The 12,156-nt window shown below is 41.8% G+C and overlaps 2 protein-coding genes across 2 annotated transcripts; one reads left to right on the top strand and one right to left on the bottom strand.

Annotated features, from left to right (window-relative positions):
* The first annotated feature begins 259 nt into the window (after window positions 1-259).
* marh2 (E3 ubiquitin-protein ligase MARCH2) lies at window positions 260-3,058 on the top strand. Its single transcript, NM_001141898.1, is given in 5 exon segments — window positions 260-480; window positions 1,063-1,298; window positions 1,600-1,795; window positions 1,921-2,130; window positions 2,617-3,058. Coding segments are annotated over 4 exon segments (741 nt in total). The 5' UTR covers window positions 260-480; window positions 1,063-1,119; the 3' UTR covers window positions 2,773-3,058.
* A 498-nt stretch (window positions 3,059-3,556) lies between these two features.
* Window positions 3,557-8,468, bottom strand: LOC106599038 (ras-related protein Rab-11B). Its single transcript, XM_014190088.3, has 5 exons — window positions 8,244-8,468; window positions 6,538-6,733; window positions 4,677-4,870; window positions 3,973-4,053; window positions 3,557-3,844 (listed from the first exon to the last, which is right to left on the bottom strand). Exons 1-5 carry the CDS (start codon window positions 8,281-8,283, stop codon window positions 3,702-3,704), a joined length of 654 nt encoding a protein of 217 aa, XP_014045563.1. The 5' UTR covers window positions 8,284-8,468; the 3' UTR covers window positions 3,557-3,701.
* Between the last annotated feature and the right edge of the window lie 3,688 nt (window positions 8,469-12,156).

Raw genomic sequence — 12,156 nt, 5'->3', positions numbered from 1 at the left:
TATATATATATATATATAAAATACACTTTTTGTATACCATCTTGTCTTGCATTGTTTTCTCTTGCCAATAGTCTTAGGACAGTGGCTACTGCCACTTCAGGGTGCTCACATATGAGCCTAATTTGTAGAATAATTGGTACCTTATGAATAATCATGCTACCCTTGTATCGCGGTAATAGTAATGCGTCACCAGACACGATGATCACGTGACCATAACGATACAGTCACTGCACAGCTGAGAGAGGTGCGAGCAAGTCAGCTAACTGTCAGAAATCCGTGAAAAATACACCGTTTCTGCAAGAAGACGGGAGATGGTTACGAACGAATAAATTATCCAGCCAATGGAGCAAATACACGACTTGCCATCATATATTGTATTCCTCCTAAAGCATCGTTTTCTGTCTAAATGTCAATGTCATTCTCGTGTCTAGCTAGCCAAATAGCTAGCTAAGGCCAGGGGGAGCTGGTGTCGACTATACGGTACGTTATACCTTGTTTCGAAACGCTATCTAGATAACTGTTCATCATACATAGCTTTTCATTGCATTGCATTGTATTGATTTATTTAGCTAGCTTGTTAACTTAGTTAACAGGTGGAAATGTCGTAGTTAGTTAACGTAGAGAGGATGTGAAAACATGAATGCTTAACAGTAACGTAGTTAGCTACAGTAACTAGACAGCCAACCATTTATCCTGTCTGGCTGTGTCTGTTGGTCATTTATTGATTCACTGGAGCCGAGCTTTGTCTATAGTTGCTGACAGTCAGTTTTATCTTTGATGTTGATGACATGTTGATGACCCACCACCACATAAGCTTGTCAAAATGAAGTATGCGCCTGGCTATAAAGAATGTCCCCTTTAATTCGAATCCTCTTTATTACATAGTTCCCTGTGTCAAATCCTGTTTTGACATTGTCTGCAAAACCTTTCCCAAAGGTTTATGTCATGATAAAAGTCTGATCAATAGAATATGGATTATATTTCTATGGACTGATCACCTCACATGTCATGAACCATCACAAGTAACTTGTAACAATGTTACATTCTAACATTGTCACTCAGTCCAAACAGTTGCCCACAGCAGTGGGAGGAGAGGCGTGTCACCAACACCAGAGCGCCATGACTACACCAGGCTGCTGCCACCTGCCTGGCTCCCTGTGTGACTACTCAGACAGCACTGCCGACCTGCCCAAGGAGGTAGAGGAGCCAGATGCCGGCCAGGCCCAGTACGTCGCTAAGGTTACGGCCAAAGATGGCCGCCCACTCTCCACTGTTGTCAAGGCAATGGGCTCACAGAGGTAAGGAGGTTCTTCAAGAGGGTTCTTATCTTTATTTGTAAATATGGATGACTGGGAATGTGACCCTTGGCTTCGATCTGATAAATTAAACAATTCCTTGAATGGAGATAAACAATGGACAAATAGATCTCAAAGCTTTTAGGAGAGGGCAACATACTGTGTCATTCTCAGATTCAGCATATCTGATAAATAAATGTTGTATATTGATGAAAATAATGTATTTTGTTTATAGTGCATTTAATGTGTCATTTGTTATGAAACGAGTGGTCACCAGGCACAACTTCTTCCTCTATTTGTCTAGTAATGAAGGCATGTGTCGGATCTGCCACGAGGGGGCCGGTGGTGAAATGCTGCTCTCCCCTTGCAGCTGCACAGGGACACTGGGTAAGGTGCACAAGAGCTGCCTGGAGAAGTGGCTGTCCTCCTCCAACACCAGCTACTGTGAGCTCTGCCACACCGAGTTCACCGTCGAACGGCGACCCCAGCCCCTCACACAGGTAAAATGGCAGTGTGTGTGAGTGAGTGACAGGTGGATGGGTAATTCTGTTTAAGTCCTCGATCACCATAGTAATGACAGAATAATTAGCATATTAATAATGAACCTTTCCTTGCATCCTCCCAGTGGTTGCGGGACCCAGGCCCTCGCAGTGAGAAGCGCACGCTGCTGTGTGACATGGCCTGCTTCATGCTCATCACGCCACTGGCGGCCATCTCTGGCTGGCTGTGTCTGAGGGGAGCCCAGGACCACCTGACCCTCAACAGCCGGCTGGAGGCTGTGGGCCTCATCGCCCTCACCATTGCTCTCTTCACCATCTACGTCCTCTGGACACTGGTAACTAACACACACACACACACACACACACACACATCCCTTATCACCATTACCATGGGTTACTTTACTCCACCTTTGTTAATCGACAGCATATTTTTGCAGTGTAAATGTGTGCTTTACAATCGCTATTAGTACATTTGTGAGACAAATTAGACATTTGTGGCGCATCGTTTGTTTTTTCTTGTCTATGGTATTCTGTGCCCTTTCCATTTTATATTCAGGGGAGACAAGTAATGTGCCAACAAATCTTTTGTGCCTGCAACAAGAATGGTTTGTTTGTACTCTGAAAAAAAGCTTATAATAGTTTCACAATCATCAAATGAAGTCGAACCATTTTGCAGAGCAAATACACATTTGTCATGCAATATGTCTAATGTTGTATTGTGCGTGCCTGCGATAGCAACGGTATATTTAACCAATCTGCTCTGTAGTGCATATGAAACCGTCTGATGTAGTTTTGTTGACGTCTGTCTCCGTGCCCCTCAGGTATCGTTCCGCTATCACTGTCAGTTATACTCGGAGTGGAGGAGGACCAATCAGAAAGTGCGCCTGCTCATGCCTGAAATTAAAGGAGCGCACTCTACCCAACATTCCGTCCCGACCAAGTCAACCAAGAAAATGACTGACGAGACCATCGTATGAGCGCCGTGGTCTCACTTAAAAAAGTGTAATATATCTTGAACTTCTGCACTTGTGGACCATTCTGGGGATTATTTCTCCATATTCTCTATTATATGAAACACTTGAGCCCAGATATTAACTATAACCAGTGGTTTTGGGACGTGTTGGACTCGTGGAATGAAGTGTCACTGATGTCATCGCTGGATTATGAACACTGGCCTGGAAAATCAGGACACAAACGGAAGGACACAGCTAATGTAGAGGGATGTAACTGATGCAGCATGTTAATACAGTATATCTGAAACATACTACCCCCCCTCCTTCACAATGTATTTAGCTGTTTTTGGAAAACTGGCATCCAATAGCCATATGAATTTACTCTCTCAGAACAATGACCATGTGAACGACCAAGTCTAAATATGATGTTTTCTGTTAACTCTTTGCCCTTTGGAAGCTGGTAGAAGTGGGAGAGAGAAGAAGGGAACAAACTGCAGTGTTTTGGAGAATCAGTCAATGTATGCAGGGTATGCTAAATAATTTTATGTTGCACTTCCTTGAGTAAGCTGGGTCATTGTGCAATAAAACATAAGGGACTCTTTGCAGTCGGCACATCTGGAATGCATGTGTGCTGAATCTCTGAGTTACTTAAACAGGAGTATTAGATCGGTAATGATCACTTGATGCAGTTGACTGCACCAAACATACCATCTAGTGGACATTTAAGGGACTACACTCCTTGCAAGTGGTCCAGAATGTAGGAGCATACAAAGTACACAGGTAACATGAGAGATCCACTCAACTACTGTAATATTGTACAATTTTATTTTATGGCATTAATATAATGTGAGTTGACAAGCTATCAAAAACAAAAGTATATTACACAAAATGAAGAATGTTTGTGCCACAACACTTTGAGATGACAGAAAGGAGAAGGTAAGCGTCATCATGGGTTACAGGTTCTGACAGCACTGCAGTTTGTTCCCTTTCTGGTCTGTGGTGGGCGGAACACTTATGTCCACCACATTGTTTCCAGGGGACTCGTCATGGGCGGACCGCTCAGCGATCTGCTTCTGCGATACGATGCGATAGATTTCTGTGGAGAGTAGACTAGACTGTTGTGGTGCATCTCAATACTTCAAAAGAGGATTTTCTAGTTTACTTCATCTTCACTATGTCAAAGCAATTGGCTTTCCAGACAGTCCTTTTGCTGTTATACTGTACCTGTAAGGATATTCTTGAAAGCTTCCTCTACATTTGTTGAATCTAAGGCTGAAGTTTCAATAAAGGATAGAGTGTTCTTCTCTGCAGGTTTAGAGAAAGGGCAAAGTGAGTCACACAATCATTATTAAACAGTTCCTGGAAAAAAATATACCCTCTATTTACATTTGTGATTTAGCAGACGCTGTTTTTCAGAACAATTAGGGTTAAGTGTCTTGATCAAGGGCACAGACAGGTTTTTCACCCAGTTGCCTCAGGGATTCGAACCAGCAACCTTTTGGTTACTGACCCAACGCTCTTAACTGCTAGGCTACCTGCTGCCACATTTCACATTAAAGCTGCCTCAACACCATTTGCATTACACATTTAGGCTGCTAAATATAGCAATACTGTCCCAATACAATACTCCTCCCATTCCCTTGTGATGATCACTGATATAAAAGTTCCAGATAGGTGAAAGCAACTATATGGAGCTGCTCTCATTTTACTGTCCTCCTATCCATCTCTTCAAAATCAGTGTTCCCTTACTTAATTAAGGCAAGAAGGCTGTTCCAAGATGATGTACCCCTTAGCCTGGTCCTAGATTAGTTTGTGCTGTCTTGCCAACTCCTATGGTCATTGCCATGACAATCACCATAGGAGTTGGCAAGACAGAACAAATAAATCTGGGACCAGGCCATGTTCCCCCTGCCAAAAGACCAGAGTACCTGCAAAAGCCCGGGCCTCATCCATGGGCACGGCCCTGAGGTGGCGCAGGTCGCTCTTGTTGCCCACCAGCATGATGACGATGTTGTTGTCGGCATGATCCCTCAGTTCCTTCAACCAGCGCTCCACGTTTTCATAAGTCAGGTGCTTGGCGATGTCATACACTAGGAGAGCACCCACTGCCCCTCTGTAATAGCTGTAGGAAAGACTGCTTATCAATCTCAATGCACCAACAGACAATGTATGGGGCTCCAGTGAGGCTCCAAGTCAGACACTCTGATTGGTGATGAGGCTCGTGATCGGCTAGTGCTCGCCAAACCTGATCCTGAAGAGATAGATTTATTGTCATGATTCTTGCCCCGGAGGCAGAATGGAGTGATAACCGATAGATGGGTCAGCTGCAAAGTCAAAATTAGCTATATTGTAAAAATTCATGAAAACAAAAATGATCTTGGTCTTAATTTAGGGTTAGGCATTAGGGTTAGCAGTGAGGTTAGGGTTAGGGCTAGCAGTGTGGTTAGGTTAGGCATTAGGGTTAGCAGTGAAGTTAGGGTTAGGCATTAGGGTTAGGCAGTGAGGTTAGGGTTAGGCATTAGGGTTAGCAGTGAGGTTAGGGTTAGGCAGTGAGGTTAGGGTTAGGCATTAGGGTTAGCAGTGAGGTTAGGCATTAGGGCTAGCAGTGTGGTTAGGTTAGGCATTAGGGTTAGCAGTGAGGTTAGCCATTAGGGTTAGCAGTGAGGTTAGGGTTAGATTAGGCAGTAGGGTTAGCAGTGTGGTTAGGGTTAGGCATTATGGTTTGCAGTGAGGTTAGGGTTAGCAGTGTGGTTAGGATTAGGTTTAGCAGTGAGGTTGGGTTAGGCATTAGGATTAGCAGTGAGGTTAAGGTTAGGCATTAGGGTTAGCAGTGAGGTTAAGGTTAGGGTTAGGCATTAGGGTTAGCAGTGAGGTTAAGGGTTAGGCATTAGGGTTAGCAGTGAGGTTAGGCATTAGGGTTTGCAGTGAGGTTAGGCATTAGGGTTAGCAGTGTGGTTAAGGTTAGGGTTAAGCATTAGGGTTAGCAGTGAGGTTAAGGTTAGGCATTAGGGTTAGCAGTGAGGTTTAGCAGTGGGGTTAGGCATTAGGGTTAGCAGTGAGGTTAAGGTTAGGCATTAGGGTTAGGCTTAGCAGTGAGGTTAAGGTTAGGCTTAGCAGTGAGGTTAGGTTAAGCATTTGGGTTAGCAGTGTGGTTAAGGTTAGCAGTGAGGTTAAGGGTTAGGCATTAGGGTTAGCAGTGAGGTTAAGGTTAGGGTTAGCAGTGAGGTTAGGGTTAGGCATTAGGGTTTGCAGTGAGGTTAAGGTTAGGCATTAGGGTTAGCAGTGAGGTTAAGGTTAGGCATTAGGGTTTGCAGAGAGGTTAGGGTTAGGCATTGGGGTTAGCAGTGTGGTTAAGGTTAGGTTAGGCATTAAGGTTAGCAGTGAGGTTAAGGGTTAGGCATTAGGGTTGGCAGTGAGGTTAGGGTTAGGCATTAGGGTTAGCAGTGTGGTTAAGGTTAGGGCTAAGTTTCAAATCAGATTGTATGACTTAGTGGCTGTACCAGCTAGTGACCACTCTGCAGAGCTACTTCCAGAACAAGATTCATGACGAAAACGCTAACCTGCTATAGGGTGTGTAGGTTTATGTTCCACACTTCAACCCAGCACTAAAACACCTGATTTAACTCATCAAGGAAATGAGCAGTTTATTGATTAGTTGAGTCACCAATGTACCTCTCTGGGACTAAGATTTGAAACCACTAGATTATTGTTTTCTGTGATCCTTGTTGACAATCATTTACTTTTCAAGAGGCCTCAATATGCAGCCATGAGGAATCCCACCCGACTTACGCAGAGGTGATGGCTCTGTAACGTTCCTGTCCAGCCGTGTCCCATATCTGGGCCTTTATCGTCTTCCCATCCACCTGGATGCTGCGGGTGGCAAACTCCACACCGATGGTGCTCTTACTCTCAAGGTTGAACTCATTCCGTGTGAACCGAGAGAGCAAGTTACTCTTCCCGACGCCAGAGTCCCCAATTAGCACAACTTGATAATGAGACAGAAAGAGATGGAGAGAATGAGAAAGACAGAGAGAAATGCTGAAATTCTTACAGCCTAACTGTCAGATGAGCTAGCCTAGTCAACAGGTATTTCATTGATGTACTAGGATCCAGGATCCTGGGTTAGACCTTGGATCAATGCCTGCATTCTTCACCATTATGTGACTTGGCCCTCCCACCTACAACTGTTACATAATGCAGGTTGTCATTTCCAATCACATCCATTGACAATATTGAAGAAGTGGATGGCTGAAATCGACCTATTTGAAGTGGTATATGTCTTTATATACTTCTGTCAATATTTCTCAGAGCTTGTAGGTCTTTTGTTTAATTGGTTACCCCTTAACCAAGGAGACATAGTAGTTGGTGTCTAATTGAAGTTCAGTTTGAGTGAAATTCTAGCATGTACAAAGATGGGCCCCTTAAGAGCACTGCTGAGAAACACTGAACTCAATGATACAATTTGACTATTAATAATATTATTATTATTACTTTTACTACAATAACAGGCTGACAGAAACGGCCTATTCTACTGTATTTAGCCGACAGTAAAACACTGAGGTGACAGGAGTAGGCCAGGCAGTCACAACGGGGCTGTCGAGGTGGAGCCCTTTTGTATTCTCACAGTACAGTAAATAAAGCTGAACTTTGTCCCTGTGGCATCACGCTGCTGCTGCAGGAAGCTGATAACATGCTCCGTCCAACCTAAATCGACAGTTTTGGGCCACTTTTGGCTTTCCTGTTTCAACAGGGTTTCTAAATGATGGTGAGGGAGGAAGAGGAGAACCCTTTATCGGCTGATATCTACTCCACAGAAGATACTCTGTATCACTTCATAAATAGACCTCTATACAGGGTGTCGCTGGCGAGCTCAATGGAAATCAAAGGATGACATTCTAGAATAGATCAAAGGGGGATGTCTTGAGATAGAACATAGTATTCACAGTGTTATATGGTCCTTGGACACTGGTCTACATTGTCAAGTTGTACATTTCCTTTCACTAATTCTATCAAAAATCTACATGAATTCAACATTTGCATAATCAATAGTCCCTCATTAAATAAAATATAAATAATGTATCTATGGGATATGGGAGGCTACAATTCACAATAAAAATTAAAACTTCATATACCTCTTTTAACCATAAATGGGAAAACAGCATTCTTGTCAGTAACCTATTGATAAACAGTGCCTCTTTTATGGTTTCATCAGTGTTCATAAAGTCAAAGAAGCAACCGCAGATAGGGTGTTGCACCTTACCTAAAAATATAGCTGTGGGCGTTGTTACAATGTTACAATGACAGCATTTATGTAGCCATAGTAGCAAACGTTTTCCACCAAAGAGACGCATACAATGTTTATTTCTAAAACATTTATCCAGACTATTTGTTATTATTCGTTCACACTGACGTCTGATTTGTCATTGGACAGAACGCAACAATGATAGAATTACTGAAGGTCCTATGAACGGGCGAATGCAGTCATCAAAATTTACCTTTGAACAAGAAATCGTATTCATCGTCTCTGTTCCCCATTCTAGACGAGGCCTCTCCAGCGCTTGTTCCCGAAAATAATGTGCAAAATTGTATGCCTCTGAATTATCTGTATGTACGGGATAATTGTTTTTATAAATGTGTAAAACAATGCGCCAATGTTGTCTGTCAAACAAGGCTGACCGCAGGAAGAGAGATCTCCGAACTCTGCACTGGGGAGGAGTCCCTGTTTCCATACCTTCCACACGGTGGCGCTGCTGGCTGTCATACTAATAGGAAACAAACAGCACAACCTATCCCTGCTGAGGGCCATTGAAAGAGTGTTAGATGCTCAGTTTGTTTATCACACAACTCTTCATCCTTGTAGTTCATGTCCTAAATTAGCAGTGGGCCCTTGTGCATATGGTTGATCAATATTTACATCTAAAACAAATCAATATTAATTGCATACTAATAATATTCAAGTATAGTCTCTCTCCTCATCAAGTTGATATTGGCAATCAAGAGAAAGTCAGGTTGAGAGGTGAGGTCTTGAACAAACGGCTATTACGTCAATCAGTCAACCTTTTTACATTTACATTTTAATCATTTAGCAGAGGCTCTTATCCAGAGCGACATTTTCATACTTTCTTCTTGATTATGGTGATATTATTTATCAAAGTGCAGCTGCTACTAGTCTTAAACCTTTGGACTCAGTTTACCATAGTGTCCTTGGTTTTGTTACAGGGGACAGTTTGATACTCATCCCTGCATCCTGTATCAAAAGGTTGGCTGGACTTCACTAATGACCTGTAGATCTCTACATTACTCCCTTTTTGTTTACAAGGCGCTACTTCATAAATGCCGTTTTATCTAACTTTGGTGTTGAAGTATAGACACCTTAGTTGCCTAACCCGTTCACAGGATTGGTTAACTTTTGAGGTTCCTAGGGTCTCCGCCGAGCTAGGTAAATCTAATTTTAGTTTTAATGCACCGTATTGCAGGAACAACATTCAAAATATATTTAATCTTGATGTCCTAGTGCCGTTTGGGCATTTTAAAGTATTGATTGGGGACTTATTTGTGGAGGACTGTAATGGTTTTTCTGGGTGATTTGTCATGTTTTATTTGTGCTTCCTATGACTGTGTTTTTGTATTTTAATATATACACTACCGTTCAAAAGTCTGGGGTCACTTAGAAATGTCCTTGTTTTTGAAAGAAAAGCACATTTTTTGTCCATTAAAATAACATCAAATTGATCAGAAATACAGTGTAGACATTTTTAATGTTGTAAATGACTATTGTAGCTGGAAACGGCTGATTTGTAATGGAATATCTACATAGGCGTACAGAGGCCCATTATCAGCAACCATCATTCCTGTGTTCCAATGGCACGTTGTGTTAGCTAATCCAAGTTTATCATTTTAAAAGGCAAATTAATTATTAGAAAACCCTTTTGCAATTATGTTAGAACAGCTGAAAACGGTTGTTCTGATTAAAGATGCAATAAAACTGGCCTTCTTTAGACTAGTTGAGTATCTGGAGCATCAGCATTTGTGGGTTCGATTACAGGATCAAAATGGCCAGAAACAAAGACCTTTCTTCTGAAACTCGTCAGTCTATTCTTGTTCTGACAAATGAAGGCTATTCCATGCGAGAAATTGCCAAGAAACGTAAGATCTTGTACAAAGCTGTGTACTACTTCCTTCACAGAACAGCGCAAACTGACTCTAACCAGAATAGAAAGAGGAGTGGGAGGCCCCGGTGACAACTAGAGCAAGAGGACCAGTACATTAGTGTCCAGTTTCAGAAACAGACGCCTCGAAAAGTCTTCAACTGGCAGTTTCATTAAATAGTACCCTCAAAACAGTAGTCTCAACGTCAACAGTGAAGAGGCGACTCTGGGATGCTGGCCTTCAAGGCAGTGTTGCAAAGATTAAGATGGGCAAAAGAACACAGACACTGGACAGAGGAACTCTGCCTAGAAGACCAGCATCCCGGAGTCGCCTCTTCACTGTTGACGTTGAGACTACTGTTTTGCGGGTGCTATTTAATGAAGCTGCCAGTTGAGGACTTGTGAGCTTCATTAAATAGTACCCTTAAAACACCAGTCTCAACGTCAACAGTGAAGAGTTGCAAAGAAAAAGCCATGTCATATATTCAATGCCCATAACATGAACATGTAATTTTAGCATAGACGTCAATGCCAAAGATATCTAGGTTTTTGAATCAAACTTCTGTCTAGAAATGGCAGACTGGTCTCATAATATGACATAACATAGTAAATGTAATTCCGGGACACTGAAATTAGTATGATAAGTTACGTTTGGTATGGTTACATAAGATAGACAGTTACTTTTAAGGCAAAAACTAAATGAGGGTATAACGCGAACTAGTGGTGCTCAGGTCAGCTGTTTCCTTCAGCCGCACCCGCCTGCAATTGTTAATAATAATAATAAGCCATGCACAACCGGCAGACTATATGTGATAAAGTGAAAATCTGAGGCCTGCAACCAACCCTAACCCGCGAATATATAAAATGCACTATAGGCTACAGTCAAATATGACAGAACGATTTTTGACAGGGATGTGTTTCTGCTTATAATTTCCGACATTTTGGTAGGCTATTTGTTAGTCAACTTTCTCTTTTGTCATCATATGTTGCCCTAGAAGACTAAATAAACCTTTGCCCAACAGAATAATGTAATAGATCGATAGAATGAATCTTCAATCGAGTTGACATTGGTCAAATTTTCTCTGTCATCTTTCGCGGAGCAAAGACGTTTAGGGACCGGGGAGAAAATACAGTAATGCACAAACAAAGGGAAAGATTTTCTGTGCAAAAATGTCCAAATTACATCAGTTTGACCGGTTGTAAGGGAAAATAAAGCTATGAAAACAATGCAATGTGTTTCTGATAAGATTTCAGTTAGGCTTCGATGCATATTTTATGTGGTTGAAAAAGCCTACTATCAGATTTTATGATGAAGACAACACCTTTACATATTGTATCTAAACTGAGCATTGCATTCTGTCAAGATGCAGAAAGAAAGAAATCATATTTCTCCACTCCTGTTCCCAAGTCCAAATTTTGCCTACATTTGGTAAATAATTTTACTACAAGAAATGCTTAATTCTGCGGGAGTTATTGTTAAGGCTGTGTGAGAGGTTATAGACCTACAGTCAGTGTCCAGATTTCAGTTTCCATTTAACCCATCTAAACAGTAGGATACAGTTCCCTTGACATGCCATAGGCCTTTTTGAAGTCCCGTTTTGTGACTGTCGAATTTGTATAGCGCCTCACAATCATCACACATAACATAAACTGCTATCATCCTCTTTTACCACTTCACCAAATCTTTCCCAAACTTTACTTTTCTGGCACTCGCTCATCTTTATTTTAAATTCTCCTTTCACAGCTTTTGTCTTATAGAATTAAACTTTGACAATGTCCTTTTTGCCTCCGTGGATTTTTCTGCCCATTCCCAAAAGCATTATTTGGAGATTGGCTTTGTAGGCTTTTTGGCGTGCGTACAGTTAAGCCCTAAAGTTTAGGCTTATGCACTAATACCAGATAGCCTAAAATAATGAAAGAGAAACCTCAATGTAACCTATATAAATTGCCCAAGAATGATCCATTTATGGATTTTCAACCTGCCCGCCACCAACCCGCCCTTCAGCCACACAATATTGAATTACCCTAAACCGTCCTCCCTCAGATATAATCGTTCTAGCAACCCAAAGGTTGTGTGTTTGAATCTCATCACAGACAACTTTAGCATTTTGCAACTACTTTGCAACTATTTACTACTTTTTAGCTACTTTGTAAATACTTAGCATGTTAGCTAACCCTTCCCCTAACCCTAACCTTAACCCTTTAACCTAACTACTAACCCCTAGAGCTAGCTAATGTTAGCCACCTAGCTAACATTAGC

The sequence above is a fragment of the Salmo salar genome, chromosome 03 (assembly GCF_965601325.2).
Source record: "Salmo salar chromosome 03, fSalSal1, whole genome shotgun sequence".
Taxonomy (NCBI): domain Eukaryota; kingdom Metazoa; phylum Chordata; class Actinopteri; order Salmoniformes; family Salmonidae; genus Salmo; species Salmo salar.
Note: the sequence above shows the minus strand (reverse complement) of the source record. Positions and strands in the feature narration are given on the sequence as shown.

Excerpts from the sequence above, each read along its gene's own strand:
- LOC106599038 (XM_014190088.3), bottom strand. The coding sequence starts at position 8,283 with ATGGGGAACAGAGACGATGAATACGATTTCTTGTTCAAAG. Across the intron at positions 4,871-6,537 it reads TACAGAGCCATCACCTCTGC|CTATTACAGAGGGGCAGTGG; the intron begins GTAAGTCGGGTG and ends TCTTTCCTACAG. Across the intron at positions 3,845-3,972 it reads TTTCAAGAATATCCTTACAG|AAATCTATCGCATCGTATCG; the intron begins GTACAGTATAAC and ends TACTCTCCACAG.